We start from the raw sequence: 20,344 nt of genomic DNA, 5'->3' as shown, positions 1-20,344 counted from the left end.
TGTAGTGAAGGGTGGTCAGTCGAACACCCTTCATCAAAAAATTATATCATGCATACAAAAAATTATATGAAGTATATAGGTGTAAAATTATTTTTTATTACGTATATATTAAATCTTGAACACCCTTAACGAAATTTTTAGTTTCGCCAATAGTCATAGTACATTGTTGGAATTTGACCTAATCGAAATAAGTCTTCAATCAATTGCAGGCGGGCAAGAAAGTTGTTTTGTCTCTTTCATTTAGTGTTCATTATCGAATCGAAATCACATATTGGTGAGTATCAAAGTTTGAAACTTTGGTGTATATAGTGTACCAGCTCTGAGAGTGACTTTTTAGCTAGTCAATCTCAGATCTTGTTCTCACTTTAATTCCATGGGCCCATTGGTGGCCCAAGGCTAAAAAGACACACTAAGAGAAAGGCTAATCAAACTAATCTTTCATGGGCCCATTGGGTTGGCCCAATCCTAAAAAGACTCACTAAAAAAGAAAAAAGAAAAAAAATATGTCAAGAATGGGATTCGAACCCATGCCCTTTCGGACCAGTACCTGAAACTGGCGCCTTAGACCAACTCGGCCATCTTGACATTTGTATTTACTTTATTGATTTCTTCAATTAAATTATATTACAATAGCTAAATCACATATTGGGACCATGGAATTTTTTTATTTTTTTATTTTGTAGAAGTATTATTTAATAGATAAATTAATATTTATTAATTTAAAGAGTAATTTTAAGATTTAATAAAGGTTAATTTTGATTATATGAAGTCTCACAGAATTTAAATGAACCCTCTTGTGAAAATAATATTTATTAATTTGAAGTCATGATTAATAATCTCGGTTATCGCAATAAAATGGATGTCAATTGCTTGTTAGATTACACGGGTGAAAATGATACATGTTCAGAAGAAACTGTGGATACCATCAGAGAAAACATTGTTAATGATATAATACCTTTGGAACCCAATTGCACATAAGGAAACTCTTATCGCGTCTACAACTCTTTACAATTTTTTGGTGCAGTTCAAGAAGACAACATTGAAATTTTTGAATATTAATTTATAATACTAATGGAACCATATATTTATAGAGGATTCTTCTGATAAAATACTATCTTATCAAAATCACTGATTTTTTACACTAACTTAAATTAAGAGCAAAAAAAAAAATATTATCTTAAAAAGTTTATTAATTTGCCAAATATTAATTTTTGAGGTTGTACCGGTATGCACCTCTACATATAACCTCTCGAGATAACCACAAAAGAGAAGTCATTAGAAATTTACATTTTTTTTCAAACATATTGAAAGTAGTAGTCAAATCGTCAAAAGTCAAGTCAAATTAAGGTTACGGTTCAAAGATTTCAATAATTGAATGTGTCCATTATTATTTCCAAAAAAAAAAGGCTCATTATTATTAAAATGGAAAAGGACATGATATATCCCTCAATTTTATCATTTGAAGTTGATATGCCTTTCATTATAAAAGTGGCATATATATATCATTATCGTTATACAAACAGCTCACATATATCCCTACCGTTACAAAATGAGTTCACATATACTCTTCATTTAACGGAAGTGAAAAAAATTAGTTTTAAATTTATATTTTTTACTTTTGATTTTTTTAAAACATTATTTAGGGGTATATATGATTTTTCTATTAAATTTCAAGGTATATTTTAATTTTTTCGAACATAAATTATTTTTTGACTTTTTGATTATTATTTGAGTTTCTTATTCTTATTCTATTTGTTCTTTCATTCCTTAGTGTAAAGAAAAAAATTTAAAACTATTTTTTTCGTGGCTATATTATAATTTAAAACTATTTTTTTGGATATATTGTAAAGTTTTTGTATTTAAAGAAAAAAATTGTGTCATCTATAATAAATTTTACAAGAACATTAGCAAAACTTAAATAAATTTGACCATCAAAATAATAAATCTAAATTAGTCATCGAAACAAAAAAAAATTAAAAAAACATATATATGTTTGAGGAGGATTAAAATATACTCATATGAGATTATATTTTTTTTTAAAAGAATTAAAAAAATTAACTAAAATTAATTTTTTCACTTCCGTTAGAGAAAAAAGATATATGTAAGTCATTTGTATAACAATAAGGATATATATGAGCCACTTTTACAACGAGAATATATCATACTCTTTTCCCTTATTAAAATCTGCATTCAAATTATCACAACATTATTGTGTTATGTGTATGTTGTATAAAAATGGCAGCTCCAGTCATATAATTGATGAATCCTATGATTTTCCTTTCAACAGCTGAATTCTCTACAGTTTCAAACTTTCAGTTCAGACTTCAGAGTTTTAACTAGCCATTACTCCCCACCTAAATTATTAGACTCAAAGATTGACTTTTTATGCACAAAAGGCCCAAAAAGCAAGAAAAAGAAAAGATTTTTTTGGAGTATACTAATACCCCTTCCATATTTCTACTACTATAGTCTTTCTTTTCTCTCTCTGTGTCCTCACATTTTCTGCTATCTTCTAGATATTTGTGTATTATTGGTTCCCTTTTTCTTTTTCTTGAATTTTTGCTTTGAGTTCTTGAATATGGTGTCCAATTATAAAAGGGTAGTGGTTGCTTTTTTGGACTTTGTGCTGCTTGATTGATTGTTTAGTGTAGAATTTTACATTTTGGGGTTCTTGGGTTTGCTGTCTTTAGTCTTTTATGTTGGGGGCTCTAGAGAGTTTTGAGACAGCCACCCAAATATTTAATTCTTGATTTGGTCTGCCAGTTGTGCTACAATTTTGTTAAAAATTCAGTCTTTTTTTGACTTAAGCAGTGAATCTTGAAGTGTTGGAAGCTGTGACAAAGTTCAGCTATGGCTCTCTAGTAGGTAAGTATTTCAATTCCCCCCAAAAAAATCTAAGGTTTGTGCTATTGTTGTTTGGATTTCTTGAAATACTCTTTTTTTTTTTTGTCATTTGAGAGTTTTAGGGAACAGTCAGTTTTTGTAACTTTGAGTAGCCAACTTTGATTTTGTGAGTTTTTTTTTAAAATAATGGACTGTCATCAAGTAGTCAGTATGGAAGAATCAGAATCCCTTGTTGTTCATGACAAAACAAAAGCTGATTGTCTAGGGAAGGGTGGTGTGATTAGGAATGTAGAGGGGTTTATTGGGGTTCTTGATGTTCATGTGCATCAAGCAAGGGATATACATAACATATGTATATATCATAAACAAGATGTGTATGCTAAGGTTTCCTTAACTAGTAATCCTGAAGAAGCTGTTTCAACTGATACTATTAATGGTGGGGGGCAGAATCCGGTTTTCGATCAGAGTCTTCGACTTAATGTCAAGACTATTGAAACATCAGTGAGATGTGAGATATGGATGATGAGTAGGGTGAAGAATTATATGCAGGATCAGTTGTTGGGATTAACTTTAGTATCTCTTTGTGATATTCTTGCTGAGAATGGGAAGCTAGAACAAGAATTCACCTTGTCATCGAGTGATCTTTTCCATTCTCCGTCGGGTTTTGTGCAATTGACACTAACATATACTGGTGCAACCCCGGAAGTCTTGGAAATTCCCATACCACGCCATTCTTTGGCTGCAGCAAATGGTGGTGAAATAGCTGAGAGTATTCCTTGTGAACTGGTTAAGATTGAATTCCCGGATCCCCAAATTGTGAAAGAAAATGAACGAATGGTTACCGAGTATTATGCAATTCCCTGCACTGAATTGGATGGTCAAAGCTCTGACCATATAGACTCTAAGGAAAATGGTGAACACATCTCTTCCGAAAACGTTGAGATTACACCAGAAAGTGTGGCTGTTGAAGGTCAAGATGCCACTGAAATCAAGAAGTTAGAGACTCCCACCCTGAGTGCCTCTGCCAAAAGTCCTCCATCAAACTCAATCATCAAACAGAGATCAAGCGCTACGAAGGAGGAATCTGCACTGCCTCTGAATGATACTAAAGACAGTGCTAAAGAGGTTGATAGCACCTCGCCTGTTGTACCTGTTAGCACGTTTACGCTGCCAGTTGTCAACGTGAGCATTGTACCAGAGAAGCAGGTTGTGCAGCAAGACATAGTTGATATATATAAGAAAAGTATGCAGCAATTCACGGAAGCTCTAGAAAAGATGAAACTTCCTCTGGACATTGAAAATGGAAATGACAAAACAGAGAACTCCAGTTCAAGTGAGAGACCACAGGCGCGCCCAAATGGCCAAAGCCCAAGAGTGTTTTATGGTAGTAGTGCCTTCTACTGAAAAGGTTGACAAAAGAAATCACTTGTATGTTTTTATCTACCTGAACTTACTTGCTTGTAGTTGAGCATAGAATGGAATGTTTTCAGTTTAATTAGGCTAATCAGGAAGATGTTTTCTATGAACTTTTCCTGTTGCTGTATTAGAAATGTTGTTAACTAATGTTATTTAACTTTTCTTGGTTCCTGTCAATTCACAATCCACTGTCTTTATTCATTTTCTAGCACTGAGTTCAACAAGTTATGAAACCTTTCATTTCCTAACACTTGAGTTCTAGACTTGGTGATAGCTTATTTCATGACCTGACTATAAAGGACCGTCCGGTTCACAAAGCATCTCATGTTAGCAGGGTCAGGGAAAGCGCCGCACCCTAAGGGGTGTGATGTAGACAGGCTACTCTAATGTTGGATCCTTCCACAGCTTGAACTGCGGAAAATTGTCCTACTGTAGCTAAAAAATGTAGAAAATTTACCAAAGCAAGGGTGTTGGTGTACTCTTCTGTTGAAGATTCCAACTCAATGCAATATAAATAGATACAAATAACATGGCATATCTTATGACAGAATATATTAGCATGATTGGTACTGGTCTCTTAAACAATTGAATACCAAATGATTTAGTCATGGTGGAGTACTTTGCTTGACTATATTCTACTTATAAATTTGACATTTATGGCAAAAATTGTGTTCAGACCTTTCTAGTTCTATTATTAGTTTGATAGCTTCTCAATATGGGGTCTTTCCACTGTCCAACTTTATATGACCTACTTTAATTTTTCACAAGTATAATGTTAGAATGAGGTAATAATAGTCAGACAAATGATAAAATTATGTTTCAAAGGTATGAAAATATCACATGAAATTCAAGAAATTTTGAAGTTATTATACATGAATTTGGCATTTCCTTGATGTGTTAAATTTTCTTTCATCGAATTGAATTGTACATGAAAGACGAATCAAGCAAGAAAGGCAGAAAAGAGGCCGCTTTCTCGAATTTAACTCTCTGCCTATGCAAATGTCTCAAAGCATGGCTTATACAGTCAAAAACTCTATTTAATGACGTCAAAGATTAGTCAAACTAACTCCCAGAAAGCAAAAAAAAAAGTCTTATAAATTGAGACGATGGAGTAACATAACATCAAAAACCCAGTAAAAACTTGGTTATCATAGTGAAATGTTGTTTGTTATAGAGAGGTTTGAGTATCAATATGAAGAGCAGTATAAGGTTTATAACTACTGTGAAAACAGGTAACTATGACAAATCCTTTGAATACTGAATTTGCTAGAACATCTCTACTTAGGCATAAATACCAGATGGAAGCATGGTTTAGTTATTGATTGATATGTAAATTTAGAAGTCATCCAGATAAAAAGTTACACTATCAATGACTGAGAATTTAGAACAAGTGAATAGCATCAATATGCAGTAAATTATTCATTAGGAGACCCTAGATGGGTATCCCTAAAATGTATCACACTAAATCAACAACCTCCCTTACATCCAAATGAAAAAAGGAAAATCCCATTTAAGGGAAACTACAGAACAAACACATTACCAGACGAGAATCTGCAACGTTACAGCAAAAAACATTTAACTCTAAAAATTTTACGCAAAACTTTCTGTCTATGTTGTTGTATGTATCGTTGCCTCACCAGAGATGCACGATACATTTCTGACTATATGCCGCAATCTGATTTTACACCTCACTCAAGGAAAACAAAAAAGGGGGAATTCCTAAAGACATAAACTCAAAACAAAAAACCCTTTAGCACAAAATCTTGTAAACTTCTATCTCTAGACCTTCAAAACAAGCAACTCCAGTTAGCCCTACAAAAGGATATCCAATTCTTTAACCTCTCAACTTCATATAGCTATAGAAGTATGCAAAATTCATGATTCAAATTCTACACCAAAGTTTCACCTAATGTAACACGCTTGCTTGCCAATATTCTCCTAGCCACCAATCCCTGCATAAATACAAAATCAGTAGATTAAGATGAGCCATGATTGGACATCATATGCAACAAATAGCAAAAGGAAAGAAAAGAGAGGGAGAAACAAATATGCAAACAACAAGTAGGATACAAGGAATTACCAAAATCTTTTAGGTCAGAAAAACAAACAGTGATAAGAAAAAAGAACTTCTATTTGCTCCAGTAGCTATCAACATAGATAACAATATTCAAGTCAAATCTTTGAATTTATTTTGCTCCTTCTAAACTGATGTGTATCAACACTTCCCTAGATCTTTAAGGAATGGTGATGGTTAGCAAATACAGAATCTTCAATGAACTCGCAGCCATGTTCCGTGAAGCATTATTATTCATGGGAAGTATCTTTATTCTCTTTCTCCAGAACATGCAATATAGTTCGAGAAAAGAAAACATGACATATGTATTAGTTTTTCTAGTCAGATGAGTGAGCAACAAATAAAGAGCAGTAATGGAGCCACAGAAAATAGTATCTGTACCCAGCCTAGGACAAATTATCAGCCATACTACATTCCAATTTTAAATAGCTCTGTCCCACGTCATTAGAGAAGTATAAACAAACTTTAATGGTCTTTTTCCAGGGACATGATGTGATAGAGTAGCCACAGGCAATGCACTCTATCGATTTTTGTTCCATTCGGCTCAAAAGGTCATATTTGAGACTACCAACCAGCAGATGGCAGACATATTGGGCTTCAGCTTATGGTGTCTCCCCACTACTTCTCCAGTAATGCCTTTGGGTGCAACGCATTAATTAACAAAGGTATAGAAAGTCATTGAGGAAGTGGAGAAAATCTTTCAAACAGGAAAAGGCAATACCTATCCTTAGGTGGCAAACACTTACTAATGGTGCTCTAGAATCCCTGCCCACATGCATGATGTCCTAGTTTCCATCCCAGCAACAGTTGGGAAAGGGGCAAGACAGATTAAGAGAAACTTCCTTTGGGAAGGCAACAAGGAGAACAGATCTTGTTAATCAGACTGAATATATCACACAAGGAGAACTTGGGGTCAAAATTTTGAGGTTTCACAAGAAACATGTAATTCAATCATTTTGGAGATACATGAGAAGAAGAGATTCTTCGGGAAGTAATTCAAGCAAGCTAAGCTCCAGAGTCTTGGTACTTAATCGACAGGTAATGGCTCTAATGAGGTTGGAATATGGAAATTTATAAGAAATCTATGAGGATGAATTCTCTGAAAAGACTTGCTTCAAAGTAGGAAAGGAAAATGAATATTCTTTTGGCAGGATGTCCTCTTAAAGAGCAATTCCCTGATTTATTCATGTTTGGAGCATACATAGAGATAACTATAGCTCATTGCTTTATTGCCAATGACTGGGAATCTGTTTAAGGACTGTTTAGACTGGGAAGTAGACAGCATCGCTGTGCTGCCGAAGAAGATGGATGACGTGTAGATTCTCCCTGTGCAACCAGATTCACTGGTATGGTATGAGCAAAAGGATGGAATTCTCTTATTCAAGTGCTTTTCTTTTCTTAGATATTTTCATCTCAGGCTTTTTTTCCTCAAACCTGTTTTGTAAAACTTTTTTCTTGAGCTGAGGGTCTATGTGAAACAACCTCTCTACCCCTGCATACATCCTATCCTTGTTGTTGCTGTTAAAGTGTCTTTCTGTAAAGACTTCTACAGCACTTTCTTGTTGCTAGATGCTCAATAAAATGCCTTTAACAATCATCAGAAAATGATTCTCAGTCAAGTCATGTGATAAGTTCCTCACTATCTCTCAAAGTACGAACAGAATTGAGTACAGAGATGATCAAGAAACTAAACCCCAACTAAGGTGGCTTTGCTTGTCAATATAGTAGGCTCAGAAGATTATGTCAATATAGTAGGCTCAGAAGATTATGTCAATATAGTAGGCTCAGAAGATTATGTCAATATAGTAGGCTCAGAAGATTATGTCAATATAGTAGGCTCAGAAGATTATGTCAATATAGTAGGCTCAGAAGATTATGTCAATATAGTAGGCTCAGAAGATTATGTCAATATAGTAGGCTCAGAAGATTATGTCAATATAGTAGGCTCAGAAGATTATGTCAATATAGTAGGCTCAGAAGATTATGTCAATATAGTAGGCTCAGAAGATTATGTCAATATAGTAGGCTCAGAAGATTATGTCAATATAGTAGGCTCAGAAGATTATGTCAATATAGTAGGCTCAGAAGATTATGTCAATATAGTAGGCTCAGAAGATTATGTCAATATAGTAGGCTCAGAAGATTATGTCAATATAGTAGGCTCAGAAGATTATGTCAATATAGTAGGCTCAGAAGATTATGTCAATATAGTAGGCTCAGAAGATTATGTCAATATAGTAGGCTCAGAAGATTATGTCAATATAGTAGGCTCAGAAGATTATGTCAATATAGTAGGCTCAGAAGATTATGTAAATAATAGGGAAGGAAATAAAAACCATGCACACTATATTGACATCAAAAGATCATAATTAGAAAGTGAATACAGAGGGAACGGATCACAAGTTAAATCAATAGTAGTGGTCTTTGACATAGAATATGTTAGGGGTGGGCATTCGTTTTCTTCGATTTTTTGGTTTGTCAATAGTGTGTACAGAATATTGTATCAAACTAATCCGGTTCAATTCTTTTTCTTTAAAGTTCGATCTTTTTAATTCAGTTCTTCGGTACTTTTTGAATGGAACAACTAAAGTATAATAAAATATTTAATAGCAATTGTTTTCAAAATTGAAAATTTCAGCAATGATTCTTTGAAGTTTGAGCACAGCCACTGTCCAGTACCCACTGCCAAGAAAGCAACGAGCAGCAGGCCAGCAGTCACTGCCTAAAGACCAAAGAAAGGCTCATGCATTAATGACAATAGTAGACTTGCACTTTGCAGCAGCCAGCAACAATGCAACAATCAACACAAATGACCGGCAATAAGCAGTCTGCAGTAGCACTGGACAGTCAGCAACAAGCACTCAAGCCTCATAAAATGAACAGCACACAGCAACAACATAAAACGAGCAGTAGCATTCAGATTTGGGAATGGGTTAAGGCCTTGGGACTTGGGGTTGAATTTACATTTTACAGGAATGGGATTTGGGCCTACTGGGAAAAAAATTCTGAATGCATATTGGATTGAATTTTAAGTGAAGTATGAAATTTGAATGAATGTTATTAAACTTCGGTACAGCCGAAGTACTGGGACCCCTAATACCAAGGACCAAACTGAAATACCGAAGTATTAATAAAATTTACCAAATCCGAACCGAATTGATTCGGTTAGGTCCGGTTTTTATGCCCACCCCTAGATTAAGTACATGGGCATTTGAAATTAAGCAACAGATTTTCATTAAAAGGAAAAGCAAAACAAAGATATTATAAATAAGAACCAATTCTAAAATTCTGTGCAGGCCATAACTTGAAAAGGTGAGTGATTGATCGGTGATTGAGCTCAATCTACCAAAACATAAAAGTACTACTGGCTTTGGCCCAGTGGGACTCAGAAAAGACTTTAAAGAAGCACCTCCCGCAACCTTCACCCATATAAAGGTCATAACTTGCTTAAAAGACAATGCAGTATCTCAAAGATTTTTCCGACGGAATAAAAGGAGCAATTCAACCCAAGCTACTTAAAGACAGTGACAGCTTTGGGATAGAATCCATGGGCTTAAACTTTAAATGCATAAGCACACTGCTCCCTCCGTAAAATATGGTAGCCATTTTCGCTTACTGTGGAATTAAGAAAGTAATCTTTGATTAATATTCTTAAAGTATTCTTTTATTATTTTGACATGGAAAATATCACAGCCTATAGTACTTGCACGTACATTCGGAAAAAACAAATTTCATTTCCAAAAGATAAATTATTCCATGTCCAAGAACCATAATGGGAAGAACTGCAAAGAATCTGAGGCAGCAGAACTTCCAAAAAAACTTCCAGACAAGATTCCCAAATTTATTCATTCCACCATGATGTATAAATGCTACAAACCTTACACAAGGTACAAGAACAGGTAGTTCTATGGCATCTGAGATATATGAGGAACTTACAGGATTGAAAGATGTGGGAATCCAAAGTCTAGTGGAACTACTTTGCAAGCAGAGAGTATCGCACACTTTGGAGGTGGGGCACACCTCAGAATCTCAGATAAAGCTTGTTACCAGAAACTGTTGGTGAGGGAGGAGGTGGCTTTTCCGCATTTTTCGATATGGATACCACAGGAACCTAAAAAGTGTGCTTTCTAAGTGGCAACCAGCTAGGGAGCCATCCTGATGATAACCTGAGGAAGAGGAGGATTACAGATGTTTGATGCTGTTTTATGTGCAGATAATCAGGAGAAATTATAAATCACCTCCTCTTGCATTGTCACGTAACAACGCGTGGACGGTCTTGAATAGGTTCAGAGCACTATGGGGTGATGCCAGATACAGTAAAGAGAGCAGTGTGCAGTTAGGATTTCAAGAAAAAGAAGAGAAGACCAAGGGCACAAGATGTAATCCCTCTTGCCCCTATGTAGGTGATTTGGAAAGTGAGAAATAGGAAAGTATTTGAAGGAGTCGAGAATGACATGCCTGAGGAATAGCCCTGTGTTTTTAGTTTCTTTTTCGGTCACCCATGAGGTTTCTACTTGTATGGATGATTGGATGACTTTTGTAGAGAACCATATTTTGGTAAAGGCTCTTTACTTTTTGGTATACTACTTGTATACAGGAGTTTCTTATCCCAACATCAATAAAATATTTAACTTAATAAGAAAGGGATAATTGTCCTCAAAGGAAATTCAAAATTCTAACAAAGCTAAAGAGTACTCCAAAGTCGTCCAAGTCTATCAAAGGGATTGTATGAAAGAGAGACACCACATAGAAAAAGCCTATTGTATCAAATGTAAATTATTTAGAGGTGTATCTATGGCTTACATTAGGGTTATTAAAGACATGCACAATGGAGCCTCAACCCGGGTTAGGATAGTGGGAAAAGACTCGGACCACTTTCCAGTCATGATTGGGTTGCATCAGGAATCAACCCTTAGCCGTTCCTTTTTGTATTAGCGATGGACGAATTGACACGACATATTCAAGGGGAGGTGTCATGGTGTATGTTATTCGCATATGACATAGTATTGATTGACAAAATGCATGATGGAATTAATGATAGGCAGGAAGTTCGGAAAGAGGCCATAAAGTTTAAAGATTTCAGTTTAGCAGGACTACACAGAGTACCTAGAGTGCAAGTCCAGCACCGTGACACATGAGGTGGAGGTGGAAGTGAAGATCGATGCACTAGCCATACCTTACAAAGAAAGCTTCAAGTATCTTGGGTCCATAATTGAAGGAGATGGGGCAATGACAATGATGTCACACACTGTACTGGTGCAGGTTGGGTGAAATGGAGGCTTCCCTCTGGGATATTAATGTACTGTACAATAAGTATGTGTCGCTAAGATTTAAAGATAAGTTCTAAAAAGTGATGGTTAGACCCACACTATTGTATGGGGCAGACTGCAGAGTGCTTGCTAATAAAAAATGTTCATGTTTAGATTATGAGGATGCTCAAATGGATGTATGGGCATACTAGGAGAGATATGATTAAGAACGAAGTTATACGGGACAAGGTGGAAGTGGCCACCATAGTGGACAAGATAAAGTTAGCTAGGCTAAGATGGTTCTGACATATGAAGAAGAAGTGTGAGGATGCGCCAATGAGGAGGTGTGAGAGGTTGTTTGTAGCTGGAGTTAGGAGAGGTAGAGGTAGGCCGAAAAAAAACTGGGGGAGGTAATTAGGACGGGGACATGGAACAACTTCAGCTGACTGAGGACATGACCTTAGCTAGAACGTATGGAGGCTGAGAATTAGGTAGATAGTAGGTAGTCGAGTGTTGTCGTACTTCTAGTAGTATGATTTAGGCATCACGTAGTTCCCTTTCCCATGTGTATTAATATCTATTATTGCACTTGTTTTGTACATTTGTTGTTTTGATGTCTCTTTCTTTCTCTTACTTTCATGCATCAGTTACATTTATTTTGAGCCGAGAATCTATCGGAAACAGTCTCTCTATCCCACAAAGCTAGAGGTAAGGTTTGCATACATCCTACCATCCCAAGACCCCACTTTTGGAATTACACTAGGTATGTTATTGTTGTTGTATCAAATATAAATTATAAAAAGATAATGAGGCATGAAAAGGATCTGGTATAGTAATGATCTATTCAAAAAAAGGAAGTTCTCAAATTCCATCTCTTAATTTTCCCTTGTATCCTTTAAGATCTGGAAGATCATATTTTATCTTAAGTTCAAGATTTCGAGATGATATCCTACCATCTGCTTACTCCATAAAATTGTTGATGATTTTGGTCTCTGATCCTACAAACAAGTACCAATCAGTTGTTTAATGGAAATTTCGATTGGTAATGCATCTATCTGAACACAATTCACCGGAAAAATTACTCCACCTGAGATGAATGTTATGACCATAAGCATCACTCTAGACCAATGAGTGCCTGCCAGGAACAGAACCAAGTAGTACAGCGATTACTTTTCTTTTTGTATAATCGTGGTATATGGTTCAGCTTGCGTGCACCTCAACTAATTTCACAGGATACCTGCTACCTCCCACCAGCACAAGTACCGAGTCACTCTGTCCACAAAAGCTTGAACATATGGAAAGAAATCACTTATAGTTTTTGCCTCCGGTGGAATTAGAACCTGGGACCTCAAGATTCTCAATCAACTTCATATGTCACTAGGCCACACCCTTGGATGCAATAGTATAGCGATAACTTAGACTACACTATTCACTTGTATTTTCTGGTCAGTGTCTTTGATGCACAACGGAACATAGAAGTCTAACAATAACGACAGAGTACATCATCAGGCCTTAATTCCCGTAGAGAATGAAAAAAGTTCAATTATCAAATAAACAATGTTAATCATGGAAACCCAATATTTATGAAGAATTAACACCAAACATTAGTAAGTCATTACCAAATCTGGATGAAGAAAGATCAGAAACAGCTAGAATCAGCTGAAAGTAAAAAAGCAAAAAAAAAAACCACCAAGACTTATTGGACTTTTAACAAGAGTAAGGAATAAGAAGCAACGTACATGCTTCATCAAAGTAAGGTGCATATATACGGAAAAAATATTACTCCCTCCTTTTCAATTTGTTTGTTTGGTTTCGACTTGGCACGGAGTTTAAAAAGGTAAAGAGGACCTTTGAATCTTGTGGTTTTAAATTAAAGATATGTAGAATGTACCAAAATGTCTTTTAATCTTGTGGTCTTAAACATGTCATGTGGAAAGTTAAAATTAAAGAGTTGCCAGAAAAGGAAAGACGCATTCTTTTTGTAACAGTCTAAAACGGAAAGTAAGACAAACAAATTGAAACAGATGGGTAACTAACATAGAAATATTTTTTTTTGATGAAGTAAGGAAATTTCATTAGAAGGCATCAAGAAGATGCAAGGCAAAAAATTTACAGCAGAAAAAGGGATCTGCTCCTGTACACTAACATAGAAATATTATGTTTATAACATCGAATTATAATTATAATAATCATAACATCCAATATACAACATGGAACAAATGTTAATTCCAACAAGCCAACTCAAATTTACATACCACCACAAAATTACTTCTATCAAACAATTGATAAGTTCAATCTTCAATCAATGCATTGAATTTCAGTTTTCAATTAATCAATCATAAAAGATTTACTTTGCAAAATTCACTTTCATATTAAATTGCTTTGCTGAATATTTAGCATTAGCTTTCATTGCAAGTGTTACTTTTTCTTATCCTAACAATCTAAGTTGCTCGGGTGCGGGTGTCCAATACGGGTGCGGGTCTAGAGGTCGGATCCTTCATGATCTAATTTTTCAGATTCGGGGATATGGATCCATGTATGGATACAGGTGCGGGGATTCGCCTAAAAATAATTAAAATATCTAAAAATAGAGTTATAAAACCTAGATTATGAGATATTATGTGGAGAAATTGAGGAGAATCCTAGAAAGAGATTAAAGGAAAAAGGAGTGACATAGAAATTTATATATAAAAGGTATTCCATTTCCTTTAATTTCACCGTAGCTTTTGTATTGATTATAGGAATCATTAAAATTGTCCAGACTTTCCCCATCGATTTTGGTCAAAGTACCCAAAATCCGTTGACCAAATCGGACACGGATCCCACACCCACACCCATGTCGTGTCGACACGGGTGTGGCACCAAAAGTGAAGAGTCCGAGCAACTTAGCTAACAATAAGCTTATAAATCATAAATTGGAGAACATAAAAATGAAAAGGTTTACCTTTGATTGCAAGAGTCAGTTTTTTTAATCCTACAATAAGCCTATTAATCATAAATTGGAGGGAAGAAGAAGACAAGTGTACCTAAACAGTAGAAGAAGACAATCAAGAGAACACTAAAGTGTACCTAGAGAGGTATCCTAGTACTCAGGTAAGCAAGAGGCATATTTATTGCTTTACTTTTCTCTTCCTGTCGTCTTTTAAAGTTGCGCTGAGAGAAACATTTGCTTCTTTTTTCTTTATTTTTTTTGGAAATGGTACAGAAACATTTGTCTCTCACTTAGATCGCTTTGCACCTAAAGTTTAAAGAGTATGATCTTTGAAGTTGCATCACTTGCTTTATATCACTATGTCACTTTCATCGATTAAGCAAACAGTTTTAGTAATAAAAGCTAAAATTTTACATTACGCAACTGAACTAACCTAAAATAAATCACAAATGGCCAACTTGTAGCTCCTTTTAAGCTTCCTTTTATCAATGGTTCAACTAATATCCAGAGATCCTTCTTGTTTTAATCCACCATAATTTGAAAATGACATGAGACTCTTTCTTTTCAAATAAATGGAATTATGTACATTGACTCATAATGTTGTGCTTCTATTCTATGTTACTCAGACTCTCCAACTATGTTGCTGCACCCATGTCAGATCCTCCAAAAAAGCACTACTTTTGGACGATCCGACATGCATTTGTTGGCATTTTTGAAGAGTCCGAGCTACACAGCTTCTTAATCATAATGCAGTTTTCAAAGTGAGTAAACAAAAATCTGAAGCACAAGCATGCTCTAGAAAAAGAACTTGATGCCAAGTTAAAATAGTTTAGACATCACATCATACATGCAAGTATGAGAGATGCTTCTCTACAGAGTGAATCCCTATAAGGATTCTTGCACTTAATTTCGACAAGAAAAACCTAGATGTATAAAGGTCGTAAGTCAAAAGAAGTGTGTTAATCACCTGCTTCTGATGACAAATCATGGTACCAACAACATTAATCCAAGTTCATCAGAAAATTAAAGGAAAATTTAGCAAGGTGAAGCAACCTCTGGCTTTAAAGGGATAGTGAGAAGCTTACCGCTGTTTGACTGTCTTTTACCAACACCATAACTGCCAACATAACTAGCAGAATTTTTAGGTGGCATGTCTGAGGGTGCATTGCCGAGTGCATAACCAATTGAACCAGATCCATCTCGCTCAGAATTTGCAGAGCGCCAAGTGGAATCACTATATCCCAAACCACCATTGTAAAAATCAGCAAAAGCCCCATCATAGCTACCATTAGATGCAGGATATGATGAGGTAGGAGCCCCACTTGATGTAACATTTCTTCCATAGCCTCCAGTCAACCCATATAAACTATCATCACCCCCATAACCAAGATTTCCACTTTGGTTAGAAACATTTCCTCTACCTTGAGGGGAAATTGAAGATGAACCCCAAACTCCAGTGTTGCTAAAGTTTCCTGCCCCGGTGTTCCCATTTCCAGCTACTGCAAAGGTGCTAGAGCTTGTGGAGTTCGTTCCATAACCCAAACCCCCATTTCCCCACAAATTCCGAGTTGCTGAGCTGAAGAATGAACTATTTCCTCCATTTACTCCATCAAACCCAATAGGACCACCAACTCTGTTTGAACTATTAACATAATATGGGTTCAGTCCCCGTCCATAGCTCAAGCTGCTGTTAAAGTTTGCACTTCCCCCATATCCTGGGCTTAACCCTGGTTCAAAGTTAAGCCCCATTCCATAACCAGAACCAAATGGAGCAAAACCACTCCTACCTCCAGCAATGGGGCTAAATCTACCATCCATCCTGACTCCATATCCTGCAACTGTATTCGGAGAGTATCCTTGTGTGTATCCATTAAGGAAGTTATTGATCCTACTTAATGGATGGTTGAACCCACCAAGTCTTGGACCTGGTGATAACTCTTTGGGGACTGCACGTTTGACCTCGACCATTTTACCATTCAGTTCATGGAAGGGCTTAAGCAATACTTTATCCACTGCATCCTCTGAATCATAAGTTATGAACCCAAAGCCTCTTGGTCTCTGAGTGTTATGGTCATACATAACTACTACATCTGTGATTGTTCCGAATTGCTCAAAGTACTCCTTAAAGTCAGTCTCAGTTACTGTGGATGCTAAACCTCCAACAAAAATTTTTCTTGTACGTCCTGGACCAGGAGAACCCTGAATGCTAGGACTGCTTCTACTTATTGTGCTCTGGTCATCCCTAGGAACAGCCTTCTTTGCTTCAACCTGAAATATAAGTAGACCATGATGAGTAAAAAGAAGAGATTTGAGAGTTAATTATAACCACTCTTCCAGATGTGATATGCCATAAGAATGGGAACAATGTGCCAGTTTAGTGCACGGTAAAACACAATTAGTACCAAGAAAACTTAGATATATAAAGCTAACTCTCCGTTACAGTGCCACATTTCCCATTGATTTTATGTGTCATCCAAAAGTATAATCTCATCAGAAGTTCAAACGACAACCTTATATGCTCCTTGTTCAACAAATCAAAAGGAACCAATTGTAAAACAAAATTTGCCAACTAGAACAGCTTACCATCCTGCCATCAATGTTGTGTTTCTCCTTGATTACCCTATCAGCAACAGCAGGATCAGCAAAGACAATAAAACCAAAACCACGGGCACGTCCAGTAGTCCTATCCTTCATAATTACAGCCTCTAAAACCTCCCCATAAGTACTAAAATACTCCTTCAGACGCTCTTCATTTGTGTCCCATGAAATTCCACCAATGAATAACTTCCCAAGATCAGATTGCATTTTCCTACAAACAACAAATCAAAATCCTCAAAACCTCATCTCCAAGGTACTCAATCATCATCCTATAATATCAAATTTAAAGCTCAAAAAACTACCATTTCTCATGTGCACAACATAAAATAACATAACTTGATGAAATCAAAGATACATCAACAAGTCCACCTAACTTTCCAACAAGAACACACCCATCTAGATTCACTTTCAATTCCCACTTAATGAAATAAAATGCAGATTGAAAAATAAAAAACTAAAGAACACACCTTTACAATGAATAAAGTACCAAAACCAATCAAACATAATCAGATTCAATCAAAATGCATCGGATCCTTAAACGATCAATCAAAATTTAGAATCAAAATGTAAAACCCAACAAACAAGCAAAACCAGCATCGACCCAACAATCAAAATGCTTTCATCAACCCAAAACAACATCTAACAAAGACAATTGATAGGAAAAAAAAATGAATACCCAAATCAAGAATCAACCGATTGAAGAATACCCAGATGAGAAAACAGTAAGATCTAAAGAGGGGGCAATAGTAGAACGAAGGGCGTTGTTCTTCCTTCTCTATATTTTGCCCCCCAACTTTGGTGTCCCCACTCTTTTCTCTTCTCTTTCCAATCTTTCCAATCAAATATGTAACAATTTTGAATACAAAATTTGTTCAGCTAAGAAAAGATTGTTTCTAAGCCTTTAATTTTATATAAAAATTTAATCTTTTTGATTTTATATTAAATTTATTTATCTTTTTCTTTTTTTTTTTGTAAGAAGAGAGAATATGTGGTAGTGAAGAAGAAGGGAAAAACAAAGAAATTTTTTGATCTGATAAATTTGGAAGGGATTGTTTGTCTTCCATTTCATTCTATATATACTTACTGGGAAAAAATCCTTAACACATTTTCATATGTTAATGTTTGTACATGCATGTCTATACTATGGTCCTGTCTATGAGAAACATCAACCATTGATTTTAGCCAACTTGTTTGAAATTCAAAGAATCACACATGTTGTGCCATGATGAATGGTGTTGATGAACTTTATCCCATTGCACTTTATTTGTCTAATAATTGAAATTTGAAAAAGAAAAATATGAGTTCCGGACTTGAATTCGAATTTAGTGAGGCTCCAATATGAATATCAGACTTAGAATAAAAAAACTATATGATGATGTTTACTTCTTAATTATCTTTTATTGTTGATTGGCTAAGAAAAGAAAAATAATATAAGATCAATAAAGTACAGAGGATATCTGGACGATTAATTAAATTAGTTATTAGTATTTAATATTAAATTTCGACACTTAACGAGTATTAATATCATGCATGAATGATTAAATGTTTGTTGTTCCGATATAGTTTTCCAAGATGAAATATTGATCTACTTAAAGTCGTGGTTAATGTTCAATCAATGACGTTATTTCTGTATAAGTGTTATCTAACTGGTTAATTTTATTTTTTTTCCTTACAGGCGGTATCATCAATGTTAAGCAATAATTTATCTCGTGACGAGGAATGAGCGTCTTGACTCTCATTTTTTTCATGTGAATATTACGTCATGACAGCAAAATTACACGTGGTCACACTAAACGAACAATTCATAAGAAATTTGTGTGATAGCTCCAGATAATAACATGTTGGGATTGAGACACCAAAGAAATAATGATGCTTGATGTTTGATTCAAATTTAAAGTCTGATTTATAGTGTAGTTAAATTTACATTAGATAAAAATAAAATAGCCTATAGTATTGCATATCAGAATCGTGCCTATATATAATACTATAGAATCCAGTCATTTTATTTATATAAATATTCATCCTTTAAACGAATATATGTGCAAAGCAAAATTTATTTTTTTTGTAGTCGTTAATTCTTATGTATCAAGGTCAAAGTTCATGTTAATTATAATTGGTATTTACCCAACTACTAGTTTGTTATTTAGACACTAATTGAAAATCTTATTTCTTTTTTAAGTAATGTCTCTCAAGTAAATCTTATAAAACCTGATACACATAATTTCGTTTTTTTAAAATTTTATTTCGTTCTTAATTAATGTTTCTTATGCAAATCTTATCAAACTTAATACACATAATTTAATTTAATTTTAAATCTCAAATCTTTATTGCATTGCGTGGTACGATTTAGAAGGTTGTGTTAACGACATTCATAAATATTCGCTCAAGTTCATTAGCAATAGTATTGATCAAGTATGAGTGAAAATGAAATAGATAAATAAATCCAAAAAAAAAAAAGATTATTCATTGGTCAATTGACTTCTATCATCACCTATCAAAATATGTATATATGTGAATTGTGAAATGCTAGGTTTTTATACATGTGTTGGATTATTTAACCAGTCATGTTTGCATCGCAATTGCGAGTAAAATTCATACAACTATACTCTAATTGCATAATTTGCAAATCATGAAGAAAGAGATACGATACATTGCTAAATATTTTAATATATATTTTATATATTATTGATGGCGTAGGACGTAAATATCATATTGATAGCGTAAAACGTAAATATGTATTATTTTTTATGTGTTTAAAGATGATTCCAGGCAATTTTGAGATGATTTTAAAATTAAAGATTCATAATTGAAAATGACTCCATCTGTATATCTTCACCGCATATTTGTGTATATCATGATATATGTTAAAGTATAGCAATCAGTGTATATATTTTATCTCATATACACATTTTTTATCTTTCATAAAATAAAAAAAACACTCTCAAATACTTAAGATATTTATAGATAATGGAGCAACCTTCAGATATCATGGATAAGCAAGAGGCAAAGGTATATTGTTCAAAAAATATGCAGAACTAATTTTATATATTCCTGAATATCATACATATGATTGAACCATTTTTTGAGAGTGCGGAATTCATCTTATGTTTGGTTAAAGATTTTATTATAATATTCTTTTGCTAAGTATCTTAATCTTGATATCTCTTTAATATTATTTATGATATATTCTAGATATAACATATCTTGGGTTTTTTGGTACATATATAAATT

The 20,344-nt window shown here is 34.6% G+C and overlaps 2 protein-coding genes, 1 long non-coding RNA gene and 1 other non-coding gene across 6 annotated transcripts; 1 reads left to right on the top strand and 3 right to left on the bottom strand.

Annotated features, from left to right (window-relative positions):
- Positions 1-504: 504 nt before the first annotated feature.
- Positions 505-585, bottom strand: TRNAL-CAG (transfer RNA leucine (anticodon CAG)). The gene has a single exon. It is a non-coding gene; the product is annotated as a tRNA-Leu (tRNA).
- Positions 586-2,249: 1,664 nt separating this feature from the next.
- Positions 2,250-4,444, top strand: LOC102599017 (uncharacterized). The gene has a single exon (XM_006362969.2). It carries the CDS (start codon positions 3,031-3,033, stop codon positions 4,246-4,248), a length of 1,218 nt encoding a protein of 405 aa, XP_006363031.1. The 5' UTR covers positions 2,250-3,030; the 3' UTR covers positions 4,249-4,444.
- Positions 4,445-5,634: 1,190 nt separating this feature from the next.
- On the bottom strand, positions 5,635-18,144 carry LOC102598249 (heterogeneous nuclear ribonucleoprotein 1). 3 transcript variants are annotated; one of them, XM_006362968.2, is made up of 5 exons: positions 17,790-18,144; positions 17,099-17,324; positions 15,601-16,783; positions 6,167-6,212; positions 5,635-6,072 (listed from the first exon to the last, which is right to left on the bottom strand). In XM_006362968.2, exons 2-4 carry the CDS (start codon positions 17,318-17,320, stop codon positions 6,199-6,201), a joined length of 1,419 nt encoding a protein of 472 aa, XP_006363030.1. In that variant the 5' UTR covers positions 17,321-17,324; positions 17,790-18,144; the 3' UTR covers positions 5,635-6,072; positions 6,167-6,198. The 3 variants fall into 3 exon arrangements, with proteins under 3 accessions (XP_006363030.1, XP_006363028.1, XP_006363029.1); XM_006362966.2 differs by having other exon boundaries at positions 5,635-6,212; XM_006362967.2 differs by having other exon boundaries at positions 5,635-6,212; positions 17,821-18,144.
- On the bottom strand, positions 10,895-13,369 carry LOC107058017 (uncharacterized). The gene is made up of 2 exons (XR_001471713.1): positions 12,671-13,369; positions 10,895-12,581 (listed from the first exon to the last, which is right to left on the bottom strand). It is a non-coding gene; the product is annotated as an uncharacterized lncRNA (long non-coding RNA).
- Positions 18,145-20,344: the final 2,200 nt, after the last annotated feature.

The sequence above is a fragment of the Solanum tuberosum genome, unplaced genomic scaffold, assembly GCF_000226075.1.
Source record: "Solanum tuberosum cultivar DM 1-3 516 R44 unplaced genomic scaffold, SolTub_3.0 scf00413, whole genome shotgun sequence".
Taxonomy (NCBI): domain Eukaryota; kingdom Viridiplantae; phylum Streptophyta; class Magnoliopsida; order Solanales; family Solanaceae; genus Solanum; species Solanum tuberosum.
The sequence above is the reverse complement of the archived record's forward strand: the minus strand, read 5'-3'. Positions and strand labels throughout refer to the sequence as shown.

Bases quoted from the DNA above. Each gene is read 5' to 3' on its own strand.
- LOC102599017 (XM_006362969.2), top strand. From the start codon at position 3,031: ATGGACTGTCATCAAGTAGTCAGTATGGAAGAATCAGAATCCCTTGTT.
- LOC102598249 (XM_006362966.2), bottom strand. From the start codon at position 17,320: ATGCAATCTGATCTTGGGAAGTTATTCATTGGTGGAATTTCATGGGAC. The intron at 16,784-17,098 runs GTAAGCTGTTCT...CTTATATTTCAG, and splicing joins ACAACATTGATGGCAGGATG to GTTGAAGCAAAGAAGGCTGT.